A 27,946-nucleotide genomic window follows, 5' to 3' on the forward strand; every position below is an offset into this window, starting at 1 on the left:
TCAATGACAAAGCAAGAGACAAGATGGATGCAAAAGATCAAAGCAAGGTCTTCACCGGGTCTAAAAATCTTCTTCCGTGGAAGCCATGGAAAGTGACAAAAGCATCCCTTTTTCAAAATTAACTGCTGATCTCTTGTCATATAGCCTTCTCCCAGCTCCATTTTGAAGTCCATTTCAAAAGTCATTTCATTTCCTGAACGGGTAGCGATGAGATTACAGTGGTGACTCACCTCTCTTGCATTTTTTGCAGTCTTCCTCGATCTTACTTCTCACTTGGTGTCGCTGGCTGGCCTGCTTCAGGCCTCCTCCATGCTGAAGGCTGTGATGCTGAGCAGCAGGAGACACCATCCCCATGCTGGCTGCTTAAGTGTTGCCTCTGACTGCATCGCATTTTGTAATCTGACCTCTTGAGAAAGAAGGAATCGCTGCGACCCAGTCATTGTACTGCAAAATTACCACTCTCCAGATGCTGAGAAGAGGGTATGCTCCAGCACCGCAGTACACCTAGGTACTATGGAAGACATTAATGTCCTGGGCACAGCTCCCAGATAACTGTTTGACATAGAAGACCTTGTTTCCTACTCAAATTTCTCTCCGTAGTACACGTTTGTTGGCAGCGCTGGGGATGTCTTAGCCTCACCGCTCTCAAAGCTAACTTGAGGAGGCCTGATGAAAGGGCTAAGCCAAGATCCTATTGCATGAAGGTTCATGTAGAAACAAATGGATGCTGGCAAAGTCAACATGAGGGGGCAGGGTATGGCAATAATTATAACACTTTCTCATTCATGGAGGAAGGGAAAAGGAATATACAGAACAGAAGTCTACAGGATAATTAATAAGACCAAAAAAAGGAAAAAATGGTTGCTTCCTTTTACCCTCATTGCAAAATACCAGAAAGAAGACACACCCAATAATTATGAAGAGCAACCTCTTTATAACACACTTGGGCAGTAAACTGAATTGCCCTCTGCAAAGCAGAAGTCTTGATTTTATCACCACCAGCATGACCCCTGCTGACCTCACAAACCTCCAAAAACAGGAGTGGGGATGTCTGGTTTGTCATCAGGCTTGAATAACTCTGGAATTCACCACCTGATGATGTCATTCTAGGAGCAGTTTAAGAGACCCTGAAAAGTATCAGAAACTCACGTGGATAAGGAAATCATCCAATGCTGGAATGATTCATGTTAGACAAAAATACCCTACTGATGGCTACTTCCAGGGAACTGCCGGTTAAGTTATTCCATAATTGCCAGCAAAAGGGGTGTTTGGCAATTTTTATTTTACACATTCTGCTACCTGCTGCTCAGGACTAATCTCACTTTGGAAGAAGCTCCGTTGAGATGGTAGCTTGAGCTCTTACAAGATGCATTTTGTATTAGGGTCTATTTCCCGGAACGTCAGAAACAGATTTTAAGAAATTCAGAGAAGAGCAACAGAGAGGAATAGAAGAAAAGGGATTGATTTAAGAGGAGAGACTGAAACAGAGACAGTTTGAGAGATGGCTTTTTCAAAGCGGAGCAGCAATTCCAGGATGCCAGATTGTGGTATCGTAAATGGAGGTCTGATTTCCAGAAACTGTTGGGCGTGGAGAAAAGCAGACCCTCTAAACGATCCCCGAAAAAGAAGCAAAACTTCATTAAATGAAAAATGTATAAAGTATTTGAGAATTACAACAGAGAGAGGAGCAAGCAGAGGGATTAACTACAGGTAATGGAAAACTGATAAGAAATGAAGACTGACATGAAAATTTGAGGAAAATCTTCTGCTTAACTAACCATTAGCTAATTTCATTTAGTGTAAAATACACTGATTTTATTGCAGGTAAACTATCGGAGGCCAGTTGAGAGTCTGATCTTCCGGTATTGTGGAATAATTAAAGAGAATGAACTGTCTGCACCCTGGTACATCATTTGCTGGCTATCCAAAAGGATTAGAAAAATGCACAGCTAGGACTATCTCCCCGTGCCTCCAGGCTCCACTATTTCATCAGTGCTGCTGCTGCTTCTGCTGGGAGGAAGGAAAGGAAGAAACTCGGAGAAGAGAGCAGATCCTCATTTCCCATCACTCATATGACCGGAAGAGCAAGAAATGTGTTGCTAAGAGGAATTTTCCCCAAGGTGCCAGCCTGTGCCATGGGCTCCAGCATGGAGAACACCCACATGCACATTACACACCCTTAGGTTGATTTCATGTCCACCCGCGAGCCATCTAGAACCTGTAAAACTGCTGCCGTTCAAAAGGTATATAACCTGCCCTCCAAACGTCTTCCCAGTCTGGCTGAGAGGATCTGGTGGAGATGAAGACTACTCTTGTCACCTTGTTGGCTGCTGTCCTGTGTGTGGAGCAAGGTGAGCCTCTAATGCTGCTACTAGTTAAGATAAGTCTTACAGAGAAGATGGTGAAAATTTCTCATGTGGCAAAAATTGAGAGGGCTGTCACCAACTTTGCAGTATTGCAGTGTTGCAGCCGTGCTATCACCAACTTCCTTTTGCACCTTGATTAATGATTTGCTGCAGAAATAAGTTCCTGATAAACTAATTCTTCCTTCCAGCTGGCAGTACTGAGTGATAGAGCTCTAATTGTATGCCGCTGGATGCCAGGTTATATCCATGCAGTGGTCTGTGGGATCGTCCCAAAAGATGCAAGTTGGAAGTGCCAGAAAGCATAACAAACCATATTTTTTTATCCATATCATTTTTTAAGTGTTTTACAGACTTTCCTGTACTGCTGCTTCCTCCATTGTAACGAGCCACGTGGTTTGACATGTGTCTTGCTCCCTAGGAAAATCACCAGTGAGAATTTTTGTAGATTAAATCAGAGGCAGAGGTGAAAGTGCTTTTCTGTGCATACATCACATTAAAGGCATCCTTCTCCCAAAGAGAAGTCTGAGGTGCTCTGAATGTGTGTCCTTCTTCTGGGACTGATACGCATGTGTTGCTACATCTCTACTTGCACACAGAAATAATGACCAGATTGCCAGTGTTTCCCCCACGCCTGATGGTTTCCCAGAAACCATGATACATAATCTAGCAGGGGTTGAGAAAGAGACATCTAATTAATTCTTGCTCTCTGATGTATCAACCCCCTACTCCTACCTTGTTTGGATAGATGATACTGCAACATGCCTAGAAGATCAGAAGCTTTGGCCAGTGTTGGGGTGGGAGAAGAAAGGATTTTGTGCCCTTAATTCTTGAATGCAGTGGCACGACATGGACAGAGAAGAGTGATTATCAAAGACAACGTCCTCAGTGTTACCCAGAATGAAGCAGAAAGCTAAGAGAAAGCTAATAGAGATCCAAGGCTGGTAGCACACATTCATGGTGCCGTTCTATATTGCCATCAGCTTCCAAATGGACTCAAGCTTATATAGCACCTTTCTGTAGCCCAGTCTAGACTGGAGAAAGCTAGTAATTCAAATACCAAGGCTTTCACATTCAAGAGTAAGAGATCACAGCTTTCTGGCCTAATACAGGCACAAAGGAAATCTTGGAGACAACCGTTATTTGATCCTTCTCATTTATCTGGGGTCCCATTGAAGAGAATGGCCCTAATAAGCAACTTTTGATCAAAACTGTTGATCTCACAGCTCACTAAAGAGGGTCATTTTCTTCCATGAACTCACCGTTATAGAAATATGTCCAGAAGAAATCCTAAAAGGTCATGATCTTTTTCCCTGCTCCAGTGCTGGACCAAACCAGGCAGACGTTTGTCTAATGTGTCCTTGAAAGTTTTCAATAAAGAAGATTCCACAGCCTGGAATTGCTCAGACTCTCATAGTTTTAGAAAGTTAGTCTTAATATCTCTTAACATCTATTTTTGTACAGTTCTCCTGTGTTCTCACCATAGGATGTGTGGAACAACTTATTACTTTCTTCTTTGCACCTTTTTTTTTCTTGCACGAAGACAGTTACTTTCCTCAGCATTTTCTCATTTTTAACAAACAAACTAAATGCTTCCAACCTTTCTACGAGGTCATATTTTCAAAATACTATAACCATTTCTCCTCCCTCTCCTCTGGTCTCTCTTCAAATGCTTCACATATTTTTTGAAGTGCTGCACACAGATTTGGCCATCGGTGTTCCAAGCTGAGGCCTTGCCAGAATGGAAAGGCCACTTTGCATATCTTGCACATGACATTGCTGCCTGTGTTCCTTTGGGTGACGCTTGTTTTCATCACTGTTGTGTGACATGGTTGACTCCTGTTATTTACGCTGCAGTCTTTAATTGTAACTCAACCAGTTGTTCCCCACCCTACATTTAAATCGTTAATTTTTATCTTTGGGTACTATATTGCTCTTTATTGAACCGCATCCATTCTTTTTTTTCATTCATTTATTACATCCATCTGCCAAAATCACTTAGAACTCTGCTTATAGTATGTTTTCAGCTATTTTGTCCTTGGCATCATCTGAAAATGTGATGTGCATCCTCTGTCCCATCCCTACTGCCACTAGTGATGACACTATATATAGACCTGAGCCCACAGCAGAGCTCTGGAGAACCTTACGAGTTGCATTCCTCCCATTGGTTTGACCAACTACCATTGAGAACTACCCTGTGAGTGTGTTTTCATGTCTGGCTTTGCACCCATTCTGTTGCATTTTCACTAGCTTGTGTTTCCTGGCCTTGCTTATAACAACGTCATGCAAGATTATGCCAAAAATTGTGGTAAAACCTTATTTTATCTCCTCTACTCTGCACATGAAGTTTCAACTTTTTTAGTGATGAATGAAGCAAAAAAGCTACACAGTGTTATGGCCCTCTCAGCATCAACAGTTGATAACTTTTTCGTTCCTTTCCCATCACTTCCTTTCCCTTCCCTTCATCAGGAACTTCTCAGTTAATGGTCTCTCTGACCTTCCTTGCCCTTCCACTTTCTTACTGCCAACTTCTTATCGGGCAAAACTGCACTCACAGGAATGTGTCCTCTACTTGCCTTCTGCCCTTTCCATACTGACAGACTGTCCCCAGACTTACCAGGAACTTAGCAAGCATTCTGCCTTGTGTCTGCTTCCCTTTCCAAAAATGCCTGTCTTTTTAAAGTAATTCATCCCCTCTCCTACACACAAAACCACATACGTTGCTCTGGGTGATTTTGCAAGCTCAGAACCCAACCACCACCATAAAACCTATAAATCAATTAATCTGCCTAGCTGGAGAATGTTCTGCAGACATTTCAGTGTGGTTTCTCATCTAGACTGTGTTTTTGGTCTTCTTCCTTTTTATCATTACTTTACATAGGCTTTCCGGACGTCTGTCCTACCACCTTCTGGATTTGAGGGCAAGTGTGTACGTTCTTGACAGGAAAGACAACTCATCACTGCCTGACTTTCCTGCCAGTCCCCTTCTAACTGTATTGCAGATGTATGAGTTAACCCACCAGATCTGTGTTTACCAATTAAACCGTACTTTTGGTTCAGACTTCCCATTTATTTTCTGTCTTACAGTAGTATGCAGAAGTTCAACAGAGCATCTGACTACTTTCACTAGACTTCCTAGGACTGAGGTTAGGCCAGTTCAGTTAGTGGCGTTTGACCACAAGGAAGGATACGTGATGGCAGTCTCCGAGCCAGATGAAAGAGAAGTAGGACACTGGGCATTGTCCATCTCCTTGAAATGCTCCAGGCATCCTCAGGTTCTCTCTTGAAAGCCCTGCCTAGGCTTGCACAGGAGAAGCAACTGAGCAGTAATTAGCAATTCACGTGCAGAGCTCTCAGGACAGAGAAGCTATTGCTCGGCAATAATCTCCATCATAAAAGACCCCAAATCCTTGAATTCCACTCACATCTACTGCTGCCGGAGGTTGCAAACAGATCGATAACACTTCACAGTCTGAGACATATGAGACAGAGAGGGATTTAACATTGATGCCACAGGTCAAGGGATAAAGAAAGTCACTGGTCATTCACACACAAGCATTCAACAGGCTATAACTGGGAAAATGGAGATACCTGGATTGTAGGTATGGTGGTTCCTAAACCATGTAATGTGCTTTTTCTTTTTTTTTTTTCCCCTAGCTTACCCATTTATGTGCTACGTGTGCCAAGAACAGGAGTCCAACAAGAACTGTTTGACCATTTCCATGTGCGCAAAAGACGACAAATACTGTGTGACTGTCCGTAACAACGTTGGAACAAGTACGTTTCTGAACAACACCTTGTTTGTGCTGTAGAAGAGCAGTCCCAGGAATGGGCTTTTGTCCCAGTCACGGTCACGTATGGAAACAATAGGCCCCAGTCGCCAACTGTTATGAAACCCTGACCTTGTTGCTCCCTATTGCAGTCACTGCAATGTCGATATATACTTGATATTGTTACCAGGAGCTGGGGAAATGCTGAAGATACGTATCTAGCAGCACCAGAGAGTGAACTCAAGCCTGGGGCTGTCTGCACCGCTTCATGGCTAGCTCCCCCCAGCTTTGTGCTGACTGCTCCAGCTAGCTCTTCCTATGGCTTTACTCACTCCCAGAGCCGTTTTCAAAAACGTTTGGGCAAAACTGCACTACAGCTGACTCCCTCTGCCATGCACAAGCCTTCAGGTCTATCCTTGGGGCTCTGCACCCTCAAGCACCTCCATGTCCTCTCAGACCAAATCTCAGGTCATTCAATACATTTCCCCTGGTTTCCTGTAGGAAAATCATCCTAGCAGGCAGCGATCCAGCCTGAGCATTTCTTCAGGCAGCTTGAACCGAAAGCCACCCACACATGTTAATTCCACCTTAGGGACAGACAAAACATGGAGCCCAGAGAAGACCAGCATCATGTTGCAGCAGTGTGGGACATGGCCAGACTTGGGGACTAGTCCCTGGCCGCCTTTTATTCACCAATGCAGATTTAACCATGGAAACATTTTAACAATGATCCTTATATTCTACTCTTTCTTTTTTTCCCCCCTCTCTTCTGCATTAGAGCCCAACAAGCCTAAATATGTCATCTCTAAGATGTGTTCTCCAACCTGTCCAGCAACAAGTCAGCAACAAAACCAAACCTATCAGAGGGTTTCTTGCTGTGAGAAACCATTATGCAATGTGAATGGAGTCAGCAGCAAGCAAAGCAGCTATGGAGTGATGTCCCTGGGTGTCCTAGCCAGTACCACTTACATTTTTGCATGTGGACTATGATGGGTTAGGAAAAACTCCCCATGGTGGCATTGTCGTCTGAAATAAAAGTGTGTTGCTCTGGAATAATTACTGCTCTCAAAGAGTCGTGCTTTGCAGCTGAGCTTCCCCTGGGATTTTCTAGAGACTCTAAATAAGTTAGGTGCTGAACTCCCATTGATTTCCTAAGCCTACTTGAATCCTAAATGTCCCCAGACATTCAAGTCACCTACGCAAACACATAAAAGACAGACCTTTTGTCATGGTCGGGCTTCAGATCGTTACAGCTCTGAAGAGATCCTTGAAGACATGGTTTTGTCTCTCAGTTTCAAAGAACTGCGAGGAATAACAACCCACCCTGCCTGAAACACAGGTAATAGCTCAATAGTTATGTCAGCACAGAGGGGATTTTCAGTATCTTCTGTTCACAGTAAGTTGGTTATCACACATTAGTCAAGCAGTTCCTAAACAAGTAAGGAGAGGTAAAACTTATTTCTGGCAGTGTTTTGGACATTCCTCCAGCCTCAATTTGAACAATTTTTGGCTCCTCTGGCTCTTAGTTCTCGTAGGGGTATCACATGTTGAAATGAGCATCCTTTATTGCCCAGCGCCGATGTGTTGGCTGAGCTTGAGGAAAAGGTAGAAAAAAACATGTTTGAGAGAGGAAAGGCAGTGGCAAGGTACCGGAGCGGGGACGAGAGGGAGGAAGGAAGGAGGGTGCAGCATGATGAGCACTGCGCTGGGAATTGCCTGCACACTGCCTCCTCATGGACCTGGTCCAGCTGGAAAAAAGGTGTCCCCATATCTATTTCCCTCATTTTTTGTAGGGCTAAACCAACCTGACAGCTGTTGCCGATCCCAGTCATTTAGAGATCGTGAGATGGTTTCCACAAAACCATGTTCCTGGCTCAGAAACGGCTGACTGTGCTGGGCTTTGTTTGGTTTTGCACTCCAGGCTCTCTGCTCCCTCCTCTCCCTGCAAGAGCTGCAGCTGAGGGGAGACAGAAAAGCTCTGTAGGAGGCCTTGGCGTGTCTAAAGAGAAGAAGAAGGGCAGGCAGCCAGAGGCTAACACAAACAGTCCCGAGCTTCTTGGTCATAGCCCCTGCTGCAAGCTCACTTTTCTGGGGAAAGAAAGAAAAAAAATGAAGAGTTGGCAGCATCACTAGCTCAGCTGTGTTCTGGGGGAAACCAGCGCTCATCCAAACAACTCAAGTGGTGGGTTTTTTTGGGATGAGATGTTGTATTTGATGGCTAAATGAGATCTTCGGTTTGTCTCAAGCATTGCCTTGGAAGTCTGCTGTATTTTGGTTGCACACGTGAAGTACGCACATTTTTGAGATGTTTCACACTGCCTGGATTACAGAGCCACTGGTTTCTCAACAGGACGACCAGCCAAAGACGCCTCATCAGCCTCATGTTTTGTACTGTGAACTCTGAAGCCCAGTGCCTGGTTTTAAACATTTTGTTTAATGGACAAGAGGGAACCAAAGCAAATGAAGGAGGTGACACCACAGTGCTGGGCAGGGACAAGAAGATCCTGATGCCTTTGATCTGAGCATACTGGTGAGATGTACCAGGGGACGACAGATGTCAAGAGGGCCAAATGTGAACTAGCCAGCAGAAAATGCTGTTAATTTTCTCCCACTAAAGAAAACCACAAAAGGGAAGGAAAGCCATGATGGAAAAGGGGAAGGGAAAGACTTTTTAAACCAAAAGGAAGGAAGAGACGTTCAGCTGCTAAGGGCAGGGGCTGGCAGTACTGGTAGGGGCTGTGGTGGCCGTGCTGCGTCCCAATGCCATGAGCACATGCTCCACGAATACCATACACAGAGGGAAGATACTTCCCTGTGGTACATCAGGTGCTTTCAAAAAACTCCAGGAAAGTTGGGCTCCAGGCCAAACCCTTTACTGTCTTTACCACCAGGCAAGTTGGCACAGGAAAGGGGAAGCAGAAGGAGCAATTTATATCTCAACCAGTTTCATTGGATGTGAGAAGGCAAAGACCTGGTGGGTGAGACCAGATGGCAGGGAGGGAACGAGTCAAGGATTGCGGCAAGTCCACTGAGGCTGGTGGCATGTGGGGGGCCAGGATGGGCAGAGTGAAGGAGGGACAGCAAATCTCATCCAGATCCTTTTTTTTAGAGCAGCAGAGCGGGAGCTGCTGCAGGGTCTGGAGGGAGAGGTGGTCCGCTCAGAGCTCAGCTGAGTCCAGCAGCCACTAGTGAGGACTCCCTTTTGTGGCCTTCCACTTCTGGACTGGGATCCCTGGCAATTGGACACTTTAAAAAAGCTGCTTTGTTCTGCTTACAGGGACTTTCTGCTGCCGGCAGATCTCTGCATGCATCGTGCATCCTTGCAGGCCTTTACCGCCTTCCTAGCTCTTCCCCTCCTCTTCATCATGCCAGTTCAAGTGTTGCCTGCTGATAGCACCCAAACGGATGTTGCCTCCAAGAAGACAAAATGGGCAGAAGGGTTGCTAGGTCACCTTGTCTACACGTTTAGAGGAACTCTTTCCTTTCTTGAAATTTCTGGATGCCAGAGCACCTGACCTCACTATAGGATTATGCTGACTGATCCTTTGCAGGTGAAGTGCCTTAAGGTTTTCACTGTGTTTAAAGCATTTACTGGTTGCCTTGCCTGTCATACCAGGACCCCCCTGGCTCCTGGACTGAAAGCCCACAGTTGTGAACGAGGAGCTGAAAGTCTCTGAAAAGTGAGTATGTGGGTAGGATTTATGAATGGACTTTGTCAGAGCTGATGCTCTGAGTGGGAAATCACTGAAACTCTTCCAAAGAAATAAAGAAGAAAGGAGGACACTTAAAAGCTGTCCTTTTTGGTTGGGGATGAGAAATGGGCTATATGTTGGTCTGGCTGATGACAAGGTCACTGTTCCCTTTCCACACAGGTACCTGCCTTCCCAGGGCTGGAGGAAGGTGGACATAGAAGATTAGGGCTGCTGTGACTCAGGAGTTTTGGCACAGCCAAGTCTCCTCTTCCTCCAAGGGAAGAATCAGTCACATTTGCCTTCTCAAATTAGGCTGGTGTGTGAGGATTGGTTGGTGCTGCTCTCTAGGCTTAGCTGTGCTTGCAGGGAGAAGACATGCAGGTGATGCTTAGAGGTGCCACTTCAATGTAGGATTTGTTTTGTAATCTTACAGCAACTTTGAGTTAGACACCCAGAATCAGGAGATCTGTTTCTTGCTTCCATCCTGCAGTACGTGCAGAGTGAAAGGGAAGGCAGGTGTGGAGACACTAACCACATCTAACACAAGAGTAATAGAGCCATTTTGCTGCTGCAGATGTTCATGAGATTAACACGGATTAGCCAACTAACACATCAAAAGCAAGAACATTAAAATTAATCAGGGCACAGGTCTAAGCAAATAAAAGGTGGTGTTTTCAATATGAATATGCACATCAATGAGGGCCATCAGCCAACTAAGTGTCCAGGCATAGAGGCACTGGGAAAAAAAAATCTTCGGCATCCGTCACGGCTACCAAACCCAGCCTGTTTCACCTGCTCCTGTTTCTTATAAAGGGGATGAGGGGAGACTTTGGGGACATACAGAGCAGTCAGCCCAGACCCCAGTCTTGGAAAAAACTCTGAAATAAATCATCAAACAAATTCCAGTGGTGTAGGGGCTATCAAGGAGATGGGGATGAACAGCAAGAACTTTGTGACAGGCGGGTGTTATTCCCACCTGTGACAAGATGGTAAAATCTATACTTAGGGTAAAAGTGGTACCTGTCACATAGCTTAGTGTTAATAAAGGTTTTGGCACCATATCACATGACAGTCTCATAAGCAAACTAAGAAAACAGAGTCTAGCTAAGATCATGAGCAAATAACTGTCAACAGTTTGCTGTCAAACTGGAATGATCTATTAAACAGGGTCCTCTGTGGCTTGCCTTGGCTCTGGTGTGGTGCAACGTTTTAATTACCAGTTTGAATGATGGATCAGAAAGTAAGTTCATTGAGCTTGCAGGTGACAAACTGGAAGAAACTGCAAATAGGAGAATTCTGTGTGACGCCGGTAAATCTGAGCAATAGTCTGAGAAAGAGGGTGCAATTTAGGAAGGACAAGCGCAAAGCTCTATAGTTAATGTGGACCTGCCACCTGCACAAATACAGGATGAGGAAATCACCCTTGCAGAGGTCTGGCAGAAAAGGAAGTTGCGGTGGGTGTTATAACAGATCACAAGTTTAACGTGTCAAACTTCAGGAAAAAATTATGAAAAAGAAAGCGGCCTTGTTGGAACTCTGCAGTCCATTGAAAAGTCTTACACATTGCACATTGTGTAAAATGGTGTGTGATGGGATGAGATCCTTCCAGTTTCTTCTCCAAAAGAAAGGCCTGGGCTGCTCCATTCTCACCACTTTTTGCTTTAGGGCTCACACAGCAGCAAAGGAGCTTTTAGATAGATCAAAAAGATTTCCTAGCGCCTAATGGATAGTGAAGAGTTGGAGTTGATTGCTGGGAGAACTGCCTCCAGCATCAGCAGCTTAAGCATTATTATCAAGGTGCATCAAAGCATGATAGAATCCCGTCAGCATCCCATTGGTGTCTCCACTGGGGCTCCGTTGTGTCTCCTGACCCTCTCCGTCTCCTTTCTGTCATTCCCATGTACCTGTTGGGGGTGCAAATTCCCCTCACTAGAGCAGAATTGTGGCGTTCAGGCTTGACTTTGCTTTATCATAGAATCAAAGAATGGTTTGGTTTGGAAGGGACCTTAAAGGTCATCTAGTTACACCCCCCTGCCACTGGCAGGGATACCTTCCACTAGATCAGGTTGCTCAAAGCCAAATACATAGCGTTGTCTAGCAGCAAAAGTGACGCAAAGATGCTTTTCCACTTACATAATGTAGGAACTTTGCTCCAAAGGATGTTCAACCCCCAGAACACCTCCAGGGTTCCCAGGATCTCGGTCAACGGTAAAAGCAATAGTAGTGTTAAGGCAGTGAGTGGAGAGACTGCTCTGCGTAGTATGAATGACATACGGTTTTCTCCTCTTTCAGCTGATTTCCCACCTTGGTGAATCCCTAAGCACCACACAAAGTGGTCATCATGCATGAGGGTGACAGGGGTTCAGTTTTCCTTGGTCCAGGAGGGCCAGGAAACTGGCTCTATGCCCATTGCTCACAACAGCTCATCTGGGACCTGCCTCCAGCTCCAGGGCCTGCTCCAGCATTAGATGTTAATCAGCAATCAGATAACAGTGCAGACACTGCTCCTGGGAACAAGAAACTCTCTTCTGCAGTCTACAGGAAATTAGTGTAATAAAAGTCACTGCAAGATCTTCCAGGAGAAGAAGCAATTTTATCATACAAAATCTCTAAGCAAGTTGATTTTGCCCTCTCACACTCATCCTTACAGATTTAATTTGATCACTGTCTCACAAGAACCAACATGTGTGTGCTGAGATGATCTGGACAGTGTCACTTCTATGCCACAGGTAGACAAGAGATGACAGCTAGGCAGTTCTCATCATGATTTTGAGGTTCTTGGCAGAGCACAACACACTAATTTTGGACTTGCCTTTTACAGCCTTTAGAGAGATGCTGCTTCTTTGGCTCTCTTTCCCTTTGATTTTGCCCTTCTTAAGTGAAATTCCTGAATCTCCCGGTGCTTTTGTTTTCTTTATCAGCTCGTTTTATGGCTCCCACCCCCTCTGGAGACTCTTATCTAAGATCAATTTGTTCCTCCTCTTCATTTGAATGAAATCAGACACAGGGTGCTCTACAGCAGTCAACACATGCCTTTCCTTTTAACCCTTGCTGTGGCATTTCTTCTAGGTGCTTTTGCACACTTGCACATTCCCACTCCCATGTCTTTCATAACAAACGTAACATTTCTACTACAAATCTCTGCAAGCCCAGTGCCTTGTCTACAGCTTCAGCAAGGTTTGTGCAACCTCCTTAAACCTGGCAAATTCCTTATTTAAAGAGAGACACATTTTTGGTGGAAGGGATGGGGAAGGGCCTGAAATGCCTCTTTCTTCCCCGAAATAACCAGGTGATTCCCTGGTCTGGGAAGGGAGATGTCCCCAGGCACAGGAACCTTTGCAGGTCACTGCAGAACCTCATTGATGGTTCAAAAGAGGCCAGGACTGGAAAAAAGGCTATAACATGGGTCCAAAGATCAACCAGGAGATGGAGATAATCCCAGTATCAATATGGGCAGGGGGATGCAGGGATGGAGAGCAGTCCCATGGAGAAGGACTCGGGGGTCTTGGGGGTGAAAAGCTGGACTTGAGCCAGCAACGTGCGCTCACAGCCCAAAGACCAACCATGTCCTGGGCTGCACCCAAAGCTGCGTGGCCAGCAGGGCGAGGGAGGGGATTCTGCCCCTCTGCCCCGCTCTGGGGAGACCCCCCTGCAGTGCTGCGTCCAGCTCTGGAGCCCTCGGCACAGGAGAGACATGGACCTGCTGGAGCGGGGTCCAGAGGAGGCCCCAGCAATGCTCTGAGGGCTGGAACAGCTCTGCTGGGAGGACAGGCTGGGAGAGCTGGGGGGGCTCAGCCTGGAGCAGAGAAGGCTCCGGGGAGACCTTCCTGCAGCTGCCAGGGCTGAGAGGGGCTGAGGAGAAAGATGGGTACAGACTTTTAGCATGGCCTTTTATGCTAGGACAAGGGGTGATGGTTTTAAACTAAAAGAGATCTGGACTAGTTCGAAGCAAGAAATTTTTCACTGTGGTGAAACCCTGGCCCAGGTTGCCCAAGGAGGTGGTAGATGCCCCATCCCTGGGAACATCCCAGGCCAGATTGGACAGGGCTCTGAGCACCCTGCTCTGGTTGGGGATGTCCCTGCTCATGGCAGGGGGTTGGGCTAGATGAGCTTCAAAGGTCCCTTCCAGCCCAAACTGTTCTATGATTCTGTGATTCAAAGGATAGGCCTGGAGACAGGTATACCTACTACATAGGTCAAGGGCCATACAGCAGACAGGGTTGGAGACAAGGTCACGTCCTGAGTCCAGTGGCCATCATGAGGCCAGAAACAAAGCTGAAGACAAACTACCTACAACACGTGTCTAAGGTTGTGCTGGTTTTGGCTGGGATAGAGTTAATTTTCTTTGTAGTAGCTAGTATGGGGCTGTGTCTTAGATTTGTGCTGGAAACAGTATTGATAATATAGCGATGTTTTTGTTATTGAGCAGTGCTTACACAGAGTCATGGCCATTTCTGCCTCTCGCACCACCTCACCAGTGAGCAGGCTGGGCCTGCACAAGAAGTTGGGAGGAGACACAGCAGGGACAGCTGGCCCAGGCTGGCCAAAGAGATATTCCATAGCATATGATGTCATGCTCAGCATGACAAGCTGGGGGAAGAAGGAAGGAGGGACATTTGTAATGATGGCATTTGTCTTCCCAAGTCACCGTTGCGCATGATGGAGCCCTGCTTCCCTGGAGATGGCTGAACACCTGCCTGGCCATGGGAAGTGGTGAATGAATTCCTTAGTTTGCTTTGCTTGAATGCACGGCTTTTGCTTTACCTATTTATCTCTAGCCAAGAGTTTTCTCACTTTTACCCTTCCGACCCTCTCCCCCATCCCACCAAGGGGGAGTGAGTAAGCAGTTGTGTGGTGCTTCGTCGCTGGATGGGGTTAAACCACAACGAAAGTCCACCCAGGAGATGGCTGGAGATAGGCACACTTAAAGCATAGTCCTGGCAAGGACAAAAGGCCTGGTCTTGGGCTTAAATGGGGCTCCTGGACCCATGGGGACAGTCTGAAGGAAGGCCCCTGGTAAGACTGCTCAGGGCAATCAGGGCCTATGCATGCACTCAGGATACGACAACATGAGCCCATTTGTAGAGGAGCCAGTTTATAATGCTGGAGCACTCCAGATCAACCTTTCTTCAAGTGGTAGCCTGGTCAATCCAGACATGGACATACCCTCCAGCACACTTCCAGCAGCCTGGAGAGATCACACAGCAGAATTTAACTTTTTGCTTGAGTAATGACCCCTGCTTAAAGCTTCACCATTTTTTTCCTGTCAAAAGCCTAGAAAAAACAAGCAAGACAAAGGCTGAGTCATGCAGACTCTGGAAGGAGGAGGTGTGAGAATACCGATTTCTCCAATACGGAGTGAGCATGCACCAGTCAGTGAACCACCTTCACTTTAACGGCTCTGGGAGAGAGGGGAAACGGTAATGTTGATGTCAACCAGAAATGAAAGTTCATAAACCTGACAGCCTGATTATGACTGCAGGTTGTGGTTTAAGTGGAGATTTAAACCACTTGGTATGGTTTAAGAAGAAGAACAAAGATGTACCTGGTTATGCACCCACATTTTCAGGAACCTCAGTAGCTAACTTGGGTCTGTCCCCATGGTCTCCAGCAGAGAATGGCTTGTCAAGGTGATGGAGGACATTGAGCTGTTTGGCACTGTAGACAGCAAGGAAGCTCAACGAAGCAACTGTTGCTTCGTTTGCCCATGCAAAAACCTGTGTCTGTAGCATCCTTGGATGATCCAAGAATGTTCCTGAAGGTCTTCTGTGCAACTCTGATCCAGAGCAATCAAAAGGGGCTTCAGGAGGATAAACATCCAGGGGTGGGATGATAGGGAAGGGGTGGCATATGAAGTCAACCCTCTCATTCAGCCGGGTGGAGCAGGTCGGTGGAAGTAGGAGTCTCGGGGATGGTGCATCATGGCTCCAGCACTCTTTGGAGCCTAAAAGGCTGTGGCAGCACCTGAGGCAGTGAGGACCTTTATGCTATGACTACCTTGCAGCAGACTTCTCTAGGCAAAGAGACTTGTCTGTCTAAGGGACAACACACCTTGCAGCAGGGACAGAGATCCTGGGCTCCTGCTTTCCGAGTCCTCTGCTCTGCCAGACTGAAGCCCCGTGTTTCACAGTGAGATAGCTTTGGCAGATGAGACAGGACTGTTCCACAGAGCAGTTCCGTTCCTCTCCGGCAGAAGAGAACACTTCTAATTTCCAGAGAATGTTGTAACTATTGACAAGAAAGGACTTTGTCCCCTTCCTGTGGTATCTATGCAAGGCGGTTTTAGCAGGTTTGTGCCACAAACCAATTCTGCTCCGCTAACTGGGAAAACACCTCATTTGCAAACTCAGCTGGGATTTAGGTGCCTCACAGACACCCACATGCGCAGCCCTGGCCAGGCTCTGGAAGTCTCACCCAAGCCCTGAAACAGAAACGTGGTGGTGACAGAAGCTCTCTGCATGCCACCTGGCTCCACAGAAGCTCAGCAAGCTCTTAGCAGGCCCATGTCCAAAGCTCAAACTCCTAAAGTGTGAATTCAGCACCAAAGCCTTGCAGACCTAGTAATTCGAGTTTTAATTGCTGCACCCATCTCTGCTCACTTGACCCGTGAAGAGAGCTGCCATAGTCTTAATTTCTTGATTTTAAGACTAGCCATTCCTCCCCAGCATGCAAGCAAACCTTGAAATACTTACTCTAGCACCAGTTTGCTTTATGATCCAGCTGCTTCCTTATCTTCTTTTCCCTTAAGCATGTTTTTGTACTTGTATCCACCTTTCCCCAGCACAGACCACATTCCTGCTGCCTTTCTTACCACCTCCCTCTCCTTCTCAAGAGATATTTTTCTGCCTTGCATTCACAGTATGAAGTCAATGGTCCAACAAAGTTCTCCAACAAGCCCCGAACTTGCAAAAGGCTGGATCATGCGGTGCAGCGTTCTGCTGCGCGTTGCCCTGGTACAGAAAGCCCTGCTGTCAGACAGTCGCTGTGTTGAGCTTTGCAGTCTGCTGTCCCACACCATAGCCTTCGTAAGGAGGAGGGAGCCATGGGCTTCAACCAGCTTTCAGAAGGGCTTCCTTACCTGGTGCATCTTCCACCATAGCAAACTGGTTCCCAGTTGCTCTGCCCACCTCTTCCGTTTGCAGCATCTTGTAATTAGTGCTGTCCCCACCCAGACATTTCAGTAGTATTGGGATGACTCCAGATCTCGTGGTGAGTTGTGTCCCGTGTGACTCTCAGGTCCTCTCTCTTCCTTCCCAGCAGCGGACAGGTCCTCTCCAGGAAACAGTGGAATGATAATGTTGAATTTGTGTGTGGAAGAACGACAGGAAGATTGTAGGCCTTTGTACGCTTCTCTGGGGGATGGGGAGCGTACAAGACACTGGAGAAACAGGAGAGCTGAAGGAACATTCTATGCCTTCCTGAGAACCAGAAATTAAATCTCAGGTGCTGCATCCCAAAGTGGAGATAAACGCTGTGAGATTGCTCACATGTAGGCTATAAAAAGCCAGACCGACTCTTACGGGCACAATGTGAACTTGGTCTGTATGACACAAGGGTCTTGTGAGTGTATCTGAATTACGGTTGCTCAGGCTACCGCAAAGCTGAAACTTCCCAGTTTTTTAGTAGTTGATTTATAAACCAGAGAATGAAACAGTCCCAGCAGCCCATTCCAGTGGAAGATATTAGACCACAGAAACACGCCACTGACAATCAGCTCCTGCTAGAGTAACTGGCAAGGACAAATAAAAATGAGCCGTAGGAGAGACAAGGGAAGTGGGGTTTTGCAGGAACAGATTTGTTTTCCAAGTAGAGGACTCTGAATACACTCTGGCCAGACAGGAGCTGGAATTTCTTCTGACAGATGCATTTGCCAGGAAATGCTGATTCTGCAGAATTAAATCCATCTGTAGCATACAGAGTTTGTCAAACCTGCTTGTTTCTTGCTGGCTTACCACGCACCTCCACCATTCCCAAGCTTCCTTGACAGCCGGCTTCACAGGTCCCTCCCCCAATACCCTCTCTGCAGCTCATTTTCTAGAGAACTTAACTATTTCTGTGGGACCTGCTGAATCTGGGCCACTCTTGCAAACCTTTCTGGTAGACTGCCCTACACTCTGAATACCCATCTTACCAAGCAGCCCAGGCTGCCCCATGCCACCCCAGCTGCTGGGCCATCGCACCGTCAAGCTTCCCAACCCAATGTGTCTAATGCCATCTAGGCTCTGATAAACGTCTCGAGAAATTGGTTACCTCTGTGATAAATGATTTAGTCCCAAACAGGATTCCAATTCAAGTTTACAATTTATTAAACGAATAGAGGCAAGCAAACAGCGCTGGGTGCGCTGGGAGTCTCCGCTCCACCTAGACGCACACCTTCACTTCTTACAATTCCTTCCTTTATACTTTTCTAGGCTTCGTTTCTCGCCTTTCTCCGCCTTTTTCTTGGAAGATGACTCTTTCTCTAAATACGTCACCACTTCCCCGGTCTGCGCGTGCTTCATCTTTTTCTAGGTGGTCGTCCGGTGGTCGTTGGGAGGAAGATGCTCCTCTTCGTCAGTGCACTCTACATGACCTCTCTGTTTACTCATGCGCTCCATTATTCTACTTCTATTATGCTACCTCATTTGGCTAAACATTTTCTCGACATTTCTGCAGTTAGCTACAACACTGGTTTGCACTAATATATCAGGAACTAACATACACATATCAGGAGGCTACATAAGCTACACACATCAAGGGAGTTACCTAAGCTACACTTATCAGGAAGTTACATAAAGACTACCACTCCCCTGTTTATGGTCATGCCCTACATATATTCCTTTATTTCAATATAAATGACATTTGCTTTAAGCTTATATTCACTAGATTTTCTTTACACGAATCACTCATTCCTCACACCTCCATGCTTAGGTCTCACATGCAGAGGGCTTGTGCATGCAAGGGGGTTTGCATGCAGGAGTTCTATGCATGAAGGAGGTCCTGCACACAGGGGTTTGCACGTGCTGGGCATGTGTGCATACAGGGTGCTTGTGAATGTATGGGGGGGGCTGTGCTCAGGGGATCTGTGAATGAAAATTCACAGGGGATGGGAAGGAGGCACGAATGCAGCAGGACCTCGTGGGTGAAGGGAGTTGTGAATGCAGGGAGTTGCACTTGAAGAGGGCTGTGCATGAGTGGGGTCCGGCATGCAGGGAGCCCTCCTACTCCTGTCTCTTCCCCCAGGAAAATAAAGGGTACCCGAAAGGGGGATGGAAAAAGCTTTTGGAGCAGGGCCAGGGGAGAGAGCTGGCTCTGCTCCTGCAGGGCTCCTATCTTCTCAGCGGCCCAGACGCTGGCACGCCGAGGCTCCACGAGGACTAGCCCCTTCCCGGACCCGGCTCTCCGGAGCGGAGAAACAAAACCAGTCGGGGCGCGGGAGGAGGCGGGGGAAGGTGGGGCGGCCCGCGGGGCGGCCCGCGGGGCGGAGCCGCTGGCCTTTCCCCACCCCCGGCGCCCGGCCCTGCCGCCAGCCCTGCGCACAGCCAGCCTCCCTGCGCATCTCGCTGGCCCCCATCGTCGCACCATGAAGGCGCTCCTGCTCGCCGTGCTGGCTGCGGTGCTGTGCGTGGAGAGAGGTAAGGGGCGGGGGTTGCTTCCCCCTCCCTCCTGGCCACCATCACCTCTCCCCAAAGTCCCCCAGTCCCTTCCCAGCCCTGGGTTTGGGAGCAAATTGGGGGTGGTGGGGGTGGTGCTGCGTCTTACAGGGTGGGCTCTGGAGGTTTGCAAGGAGGGTGAGGGTTACTAAGGGGCGGGGGGGACAGTGCCGGGGTTTGGCGGGGGGTGGAGGGGTGTCTTTCCAAGACCTGCCTCGCAGAAGCGTCCCTTTTGCAGCAGGAACTTCAGGGCTTCCGTGCCTGTATGTATAGGTGTGCATTTCCAGCTGTGCATGTAGGTATTTTGGAGCTTTTCCCAGTTGCAGCTCGAACAAAGACCAGGGCCGGCTCCGCTCCCCCGTACAGCTCAGCGAGCCTGGATAACGGCCCCAACATGGGCTAAGATGCAGCCGAGAGGAGGGAGAGTGGAGATGGAGCCCAGCCCTGGCAATGGCTGATGGAGCAAAGTCTGGGCAGAGCCACTCACGATCCTGGCTCCTGCCGCCCCCCCAGCATCCTTTGGGGCAGGCTGTGGTGGCCACTGCTTGGGGAGGTGACCCTCAAGGGACCGTGCCCTGTGGAAGGCATCCTGGGGCTGCCAGTGAAGCCGTGGAGAATGTGCTTCCTGTTGCTGGGTGTTAAACTGCAAGTTGTCCAAGTCGCAGGGTCTGCAATCCCCGCCTTCCCATCGACTCCCATTTCTGGCTATCCAAACTCCATGGGGCTGCGCAAAACCCCATATTGTTTCCATATGTCGATGCTTGGAGAAGCCAAACAAAGAGCAAACAGGAGAGTTCCTGGCCCTTTGAACCCCTGCTCAGGAAACATGGGCCCTTCTTGTCTCCTGAGGACAACGGTGAGAAGAAACTAGTTGTTTGCTGCTCTTCCCATGCCCCCTCCCAGTGGGGTCCAGGAGGCAACTGGCAATTCAAGCTTTGTCAGAGCCCAGCTGGCGAGTGCTCAGTTCCAACTGGGAGGACAGGCTGTCCAGGCCAAGGCAGGAAGGGGTTTTACTCCCCGCCCACCCCCCCACCCCCCCAAAAAACCCCTTTCAGCTTTAAAGTAAGTTCTTATGCAGGCAAAAGGGTTTGTTGCAGGTAGCTTTATCCCCAAATGCTTCCAGCACATCCAGGGAGTCTTTTGCAGAAAAGCTCTACCCTCTGCTCACAGTGCCCAGAAGATCTGGCGTATGATTTGTAAGGATCTTGTCGAAGAGCAATGGAAAAGGAAAAAGCGTTCGGTGTAGGGACCGAATGGAAAAGCTGCCGAAGCAACAGCATTTTTCACTGGTGCTGAGCTTCAGAGCGGGCTTTTAAAGGCTTTTTTTTTTTTTTTATCCCCCTGCATTGCTCTTTGCAAGAATGGGTTCAACCCCTTCTCTGAGGAATTCCCCCAAATGATCCGCTCTGTTTTGGGAGCTCTTTGTTCCTCTGAGGAGTCCAGCAGCAAACAAATAAACACATAAATTCTTCCCGTGGAAGAGTGCTGCATTTTCTAGTTGTTGAAAACGAGGCTTCCCTTTTGCATTGTTCAGTCTTGGGCTTTTTTTTTTTTTTTTCCCTTTTTTTTGTAGCCTTGAGCACCAACTCTTTGCTCTGTCTCCAGCTTCCTAAAATAATTCTGCCACCCCTCTTGTGCCTTTTGTCTAAAACACTCAGCCTGCTTGCTGTCTTCGCTCTGCAGTGGGTTATTTGGTTATTTGTTTGCTGGGGCAGAAAGTGGCACTAGTTACAACTGCAGATTTTCTCTCTTAAACTATGCTGAAAGACTCTCCTCTCTTCGAAAGATTTTGTCTATATTAACACAAACATGACAAAGAAAAACATGGGGACAGGTAGGAGATGCTTTGGTAGGAGCACAGATTTAGTGACGTGGCAGAGAATTTTATGCCTAAAGGCATTTTTATGTGCATGTACAAATATTTCTGATGTGTTTGTATCTGGAACCTCTAAGCTTTAATGAACAGCACTGCACCACTTGACTCGTACGTTCGGCATAGTGAGCAAATACATATGGGGACATATGTCCTACCGTAATGCCCAGAGGAAGCCTATAATCCACTTCATTCCTGGTTGCAGATGGTTCCTGTGAAATGGGATGAGTCAATTTGCCTCCTCACTTTGCCCTCAGTGTAGTTGCAAGGAGAAGGGTTTGGGAGAGGTCACCTGAGACTTGAGAGCAGAAGCATGCTGGGGACAAGGGAGCAGGAGGGAGCTGGGCTTCACTCTGAGGTCCTAGACTGCGTTTTGGCCAATGAGATCAAAAATGCCACCCATGGAAAGGCTGAGCAAAGGACGATGACAGCCTGTAGGCTCAATGGTTGGCTCCATACTCCTCCCCCTCTCCTAGATCCAGAAGCAAGGTTCACTGACTAATCTCTCCTGGGGCTTTTGACTCAACTGGTGGCCCTGTAATCCTGGGTGCTGTGTATAGGTTGTGGCTGCTGTGTTGGCATGCTCAGGTAACTCGGTTTTGTTGCAAGAATCGTTGGCAGATGGATGATCATTGGAGGATGTATGAGACAGTCCAGGAAATTCTTGCTTAGGGGGTTGTGGTGTTGGCTTCATCTCCAAAGCAAAGTCATCTGGCTGGCCTGATGTGACATTCAGGATCTCCCACTAACCCACTTTAATTGGTTTCCCTGTTTTTGTTTTCTTCCCCTGCCTTGGCCGTGGCTGCTCAAACTTCATTCCTCAGAGCACAATTGTTATTTTTTTCTCAATTTTCCCATAAAAAGCTTTTCTTTTCCTGAAGAAGCAGGATGGAGAAGAACCTCAAGAGGTCACGCAGTCCCATGGCAGAGCGGGACAGCTGCTAACCAATATATATCCAACATGTTCTTCAAAATACGCCGTGATAGGGACTGCTGAGCTTCAGCAAGCTCTCCCAAGGCTTCACTGCCTTCACCTCCGTAGGATGAGCTGTTTGTGGTGGGGCTGAAAGAGGTAGGAGCAGGGATGACGCTGCCTTGCAATTCCCATCCTGAATCAGCCCCCACTCTGTTTTGCCTCCTATAAACACAGCAGAGAAAGGCAGTACCTGGTGGAACAGCTTGCCGTCTAAGTGATCAAAAATCAGGGCCCGTGAAGTATTGGGAACAGACCTGATCTGTCTGCGTATGTAGGTCAACAATTGCAGTGTGGATGTGGTGTTCTTGTATGTCAAATACAGGGAAGATCATCCGTCCACTGCAAAGTGCGTATGTCCCTGCTGAGTCACTGGTCCAGGCTGCTCCTGCAATCATTTCCTACCACTGAATGCTATTTTCCAATCTTGCCCTTTTCGTGGGGAGACCCGAAGCATGTGGGATGGGAGCTAGCTGGTGCAGTTCATCCTGCTGGTATAGGGTAGACCATTTGAGGGGACCTGCCGTAGAGAAGGGCATGCTTTTTCTGCTATCCCCCTGCTCCAAATTATAAAGGTTGGTTGCATATGCTGCCTTCATATTGCTATGACTCCCTGGGTAGCGGGACAGTGCAAGTCCTTGCAGGTCTTGCTACAACGCAGGTCTTGCTACAACGCTGGGCTTGCTCTAGCTGAGAAATCGTTTCCACCACATGTGCTAGCTCAGGCACAGACTGAGCTTTGTGCCCCGCTGCCAAAGGCAGGTCACGGACAGCTTGAACCCATGGTCACGCCTGGAGCATTTCCCATCAGTGTCCATGGTAGCTGAGCTGAATAAGCCCAAATTTCAGGCTCAAGTTTGCAGGCCTGAACTTGCCTCTGTTGTTTAGTTTCAAGTTGGCAACTGTAGCTTGAACCTGCTCTTGGTGCAAACAGAGGCTGTTGAGGCTTTAGCTGACAGTTGATCCTGCCAAGGGCTCGGAATGTATCCCTTATGCTTGAACCCCTCACTTGGCCAATTTTGTGGGGGAAAAAACCTATTGCAGACTGATACAGCTGGAATAGCAAGGACAGCAGTGGCTGGATGCGGTGTGTGCCATGTGTCAGAGGTGGGGACCACCAAGCGAGGAGGTCTTCCCACCAGCCCCTAACCGAGGTGTGCCTTTCCCTTGCAGCCCACACGCTCATCTGCTTTTCGTGCTCGGATGCATCCTCCAACTGGGCCTGCCTGAAGCCTGTCAAGTGCGGGGAGAATGAAAACCACTGTGTGACGACGTATGTTGGAGTGGGAATTGGTGAGTGGTGACAGGACCTTCTGCCCCTCTTGGCTGTTCTCCTGGGTCACCTGCTGAGCTGCAGGAAGGCTTTCCTTCCTGCAGCTGGAAAAAGGGGAAAGTTTGGCTTAGCAGCTGAGTGTCGGGCCATCCCAAGGGAATTTTTACGAGGGACGTGCTGCAAGACAGAGTCACATTAGAGCCTGTGTGCCTGCTCCGACTCTGGGAGTCCGAGGGGAATTTCGGGGTGGGGGCGGGGAGGTTGCTGATGAATAAGTGAAAGGGTGGAGGATGCTGCAGGGTTCCTTCGTAGGAAAGCTCTATGGCTGCCCTTCCTGCTTTTACCCTTTGTTCGGGTTCTTCATCCCGGAGTCCCAGTTTTGCTTCTTTGCTCTCCGTGGACAAGGTGGGGAGATTTGCAAGTTTCCTCCCTGAGTGCCAGGAAAGATCTGGGGGGGTCTGTGCTTCCCAACTGCTGCTCCCAGGGCAGCAGGCTGCTCCGGCAGGTCTCCTGGCACCGTTGCGGAGACCAGAGCCCAGCCTAGCTTCCCTTGCTCTCCCTTGCAGGAAGGAGGGGTTTTGCATGCCCGAGTTGCATGGTCTGCAGCGTGGGTGGGTCGTGCATGCAGAAATGGAGGCTGGGAGCTTTTAGAAACCTGTCATCTTAGCACAGCGCTAATGGTTTCCTATTTCCTACTGCTAAATGTTTGCTGTGCCTCTCTCGCGGGTGACACATGAAACGCAACCTTTGCTCACGAGTCCCTCCCTGGTGCTCCGTATGCCCCGTGCTCCTTGGCTTGCTTGAGAAGGCCCAAGGGTCAAGCTTGGGTGGGTTTTTTGAGGTTCTCCGCCAGAGCCGTAGCGGACAAGTTTTAGCTCACAGCCTGGAAGGGTTGTCCCTGGGGTGTTGTGCACAGTCTGTAGGGTCTGTGTGGGAGGTTATCATGGGTATTCCTTGAGATGCGTGGGCTGGCTGAGATTGCTGTCGTAGCCTGAAGCCAAGAAGCACTTCATCCTCTCCGTGCCACCTGTGTTGGTTTGGCTATTTCTGTACTGTTATTTCCTTTGCAGAACAGGTGATCAGAAAGCCGAGAAACATTCTAAACCCGTCTCCTTTTTGCTTTTTTCCTTTACTCCTGCCCCAACCTACTTTCAGGCAGCAAGTCTGGCCAGTCCATCTCCAAAGGATGCTCTCCCATTTGCCCCAGTGCCGGGATCAACCTCGGCATAGCAGCTGCCTCCGTTTACTGCTGCGACTCCTTCCTCTGCAACATCAGTGGTTCCAGCAGCGTGAAAGCCAGCTACGCAGTCCTGGCCCTGGGCGTCCTCATTAGCTTCGTCTACGTCCTCAGGGCTCGCGAGTGATGGGGCTGGCTGAGGAAGACCTGTCTTCCATGGGCCATCGCAGGTCTCATTAGCCAATATCTTCTCTATTGCTGTCTGCAAGGAGATCTTCTACTTCTCAGCAGCTTCCAAGGTGGTTGTTTCCCAGACTTTATGCTCTTCCAGCATTGGAGACCTGGGCGGTTTGGCCAAGCTGTTCTCCTCCTTCTGTGGACGTACCCCACTGCACTCTCACACCTCCTTGGCAAAGGTGGATCGTTTTGGAAGGGTTTCTGCTTTTATACCTAATACTCCCCCCTCGTTTCTAAGGTTGGTTAAAACAAGGCTGGGATGTGCCGAGAACCGATTAACCCCGGATACCACCCGGTCAAGTGTTCGGACGTTCCTGCCTCTCGCCTCCGTGGAGGTGCTGGGCACCGGCATGCCCCCAGCACATGGGTGGTCCAGGCACCGGGAATGCATGACCCGAAAGGAGGCACATTCCCGGCCCCTGCAGCTGCAGTCTCTTTTTATAAAATCGTTTTGTTTCTTCTGATCCTGGGCTGACTTTTCTGCAAAACAAATGACGTGTACCTTGTCCCTCCAAGCTCTGTAAGTGCCACACCTGAATAAACATGCTCCTGTTGTTACCTGAGAGGAGACGTGTGCTGTGTGTGTTTCCTTGCTCCAGACAGAGAGATTAGAAACGCTCTTAGAAGAAACCCAAATATTATGCCCAGCATGAGGTCCTCTTACCCTCTCAAGCAGCTTTTGAGTGCTTCATCTCAGCATTCCTTCCAGTTCACCTCTGAGCAGCAAGTCCATCTTCTCCCTCTCCCCGTCCTTTCTGATAAACACCCCTGGGCCAGCTTGTTTAACCTGTCTTGGGAATCACCTTTTCCAGGTGCATTTTAGTGAAAAATGCCAGTTATTGGGGTCTGAGTCAACACCATTACTCCTAACGGAGCAAGCGCACTGGGAACAGGACCTCTAAAAATGACTTATTACAAAGACTTGGTGCCTCGATTTCCCCACTTTGGACTTGTGATGGTGATAGACAATAACATCGATACCTAAATGATCCAGGGCAACAGGTCTGTTTGCAAAATGTAGTGAAGTCAGAGGCAAAGATATCAATACTTGGATCTTTAGGTTCAACCTGCAATCCCTGGCTGATGGGCTGATGGTGCACGTGGACTGCAGAAGGTGACTTCACCACCAAACCACTCCTGCTGTCCCTCAGATCCCAGGATCTTCCCAGGTCTTTCGTCAGCGTTGCTCCTGGAAGTTCTTGGCTGTCCCATGGAAGATGTGTCCTCCTGCCATCTCTGCATCATGCTGGCTTCCTACCTGCTTTGCCCACCAGTGGACTTGCTAGACACAAGACAAAACTGAGCCTTAAGCTGTCAGGTGAGAGCTTGCTGTCACTTCCACTGATTGATCAGAGGTGCACTGGGCTTTTTTTCTCTTCTAGCAGCAAAAATCATGTGTAGCATTGACAGTCTTTAGCCATGCCCTCCTTGTATGTGATTCTCCTATTTTGTGTGGACAAACAAACAAAAGTCTCTCAAGCTGCGCACACTGTTCAAGTATACCTCTATCCCCACTTAAATGAGGGATAAACAGCTTCTTTTGAAAGATGGGTGCAGATGTATAGAAATATTTGCAACAAAAGCGGTTACATGTTTTTTCCTCCTCCTTCTCCCCATCTTTTAATTAAAATGACACAGATGCTAATGACAGCCTTTACAACAGGAGGGACTAGTCATCATGACGTGACCCACAATTAGGTGATGAGTTTGGTAAGAATGACGCTTGCTCCATTATCTTATTGGGTCTGAGATGTGCCTTCCTCTGGTTAATGCATCCTCCCTCACTTGTTGGGACCTCCACTGGGACTGCAGGGCTCTAGGTGAGCCATGAACCTCTGCTATGCACATATGGCACAGGGAAAATTGAAGAAAAAATTACTAGAAATGGGGTAATTATTCCCTAGCTTTCTTGTGCCTGAGCCTTTCTCCCAAGAGGGTTAGTAACCTCATCTGCAGGGTTAACTTGTTCCTTGTCACTTGCTGTGAGTAGGTGCTGTAGTCCCTGTGGGATTGCTGTGGATCAGAGGGATGGAGATGCCCTAGGGTGAGAGCAAGGCAGCACCCAGAGTGCTCTACTTTACTTTGCAAGTAATTGGGCTGTAACTCTTTTCTAGCCACCTGATCATAGGGTAGGTTGGTTTTGGACTCAATGACCCTCACAAACACCTTTGCTGTGAGCAAAGAGCTAAACTTACAAGCTATCAGCATAGCTGTGTCCTAATGCCTTGAGAAGTCTCTTGAGGATGCCACACTGGACCATCCCATGGGTTAAAGCTATGAGCAGGGTTATGAGACCTGGTTGCCTCCTCCAATGGCCATCTCTTTCCTATTGGCGTTTCAGAGTTTGCTTGTGCCAAGGACTCGGTTATGCAAAGGAGCAAGGGCTGGTGGGAAGAGCGTTTGGCAGGCTACTTACCACGTACAAATAACAAGTTACATTAATGGTATTGCCAGGGGACAGGATCTGAAGGTCAGTTCACATGTTTTCTTGAGCTTACAGATGATGAATAGATTGTATATGGAGATTTGTTTTTTCCTCTTAACTCTCTTTTTGTCTTTCTTCCCTCCTTATGTGCTATATTCCTGTGCACTTAGTGTATAAAAGAAGAAATATTCAGCTGTGCCTTTCATACATATATCTATCAAAGATCTCTTTGATAGATATATGTACAGTTGAGAGACAGGGAAGGTATGACAGCTTGTCAAATGCAAGAAATGTTATTCAACAGTTTAATCCCAAGCATCATATGATCAGTTCTGCCAACTCTCACAATTTCTATTCCTGCTATAGATTTTTTTTGGCCCCAAAATCAGACCTGGAAATCATGTAAGAACCTCAGCTGTTGTAAAGCCCAGGAGTGAAAGGCCTGAAAATGTGCAACTGTAGTGATTAAAAATATTAATAATAATAATAAAGTAGCAAGAACACAACATTTATGGAGCATTAAAACTGGTG

The 27,946-nt window shown here is 47.9% G+C and overlaps 2 protein-coding genes across 2 annotated transcripts; both read left to right on the forward strand.

Moving 5' to 3' along the window:
• Positions 1–2,299: 2,299 nt before the first annotated feature.
• LOC309417657 (lymphocyte antigen 6E-like) lies at positions 2,300–7,123 on the forward strand (the record flags this gene model as incomplete). The annotated part of the gene is made up of 3 exons (XM_082015183.1): positions 2,300–2,351; positions 6,021–6,140; positions 6,912–7,123. The coding sequence occupies 3 exons, from the start codon at positions 2,300–2,302 to the stop codon at positions 7,121–7,123; spliced, it is 384 nt and encodes a 127-aa protein (XP_081871309.1).
• A 12,264-nt stretch (positions 7,124–19,387) lies between these two features.
• LOC309417120 (lymphocyte antigen 6E) lies at positions 19,388–25,500 on the forward strand (the record flags this gene model as incomplete). The annotated part of the gene is made up of 3 exons (XM_082014560.1): positions 19,388–19,439; positions 23,477–23,600; positions 24,736–25,500. The coding sequence occupies 3 exons, from the start codon at positions 19,388–19,390 to the stop codon at positions 24,938–24,940; spliced, it is 381 nt and encodes a 126-aa protein (XP_081870686.1). The 3' UTR covers positions 24,941–25,500.
• Between the last annotated feature and the right edge of the window lie 2,446 nt (positions 25,501–27,946).

This window comes from Phaethon aethereus, assembly GCF_964289735.1.
Source record: "Phaethon aethereus genome assembly, chromosome: 2".
Lineage (NCBI taxonomy): Eukaryota > Metazoa > Chordata > Aves > Phaethontiformes > Phaethontidae > Phaethon > Phaethon aethereus.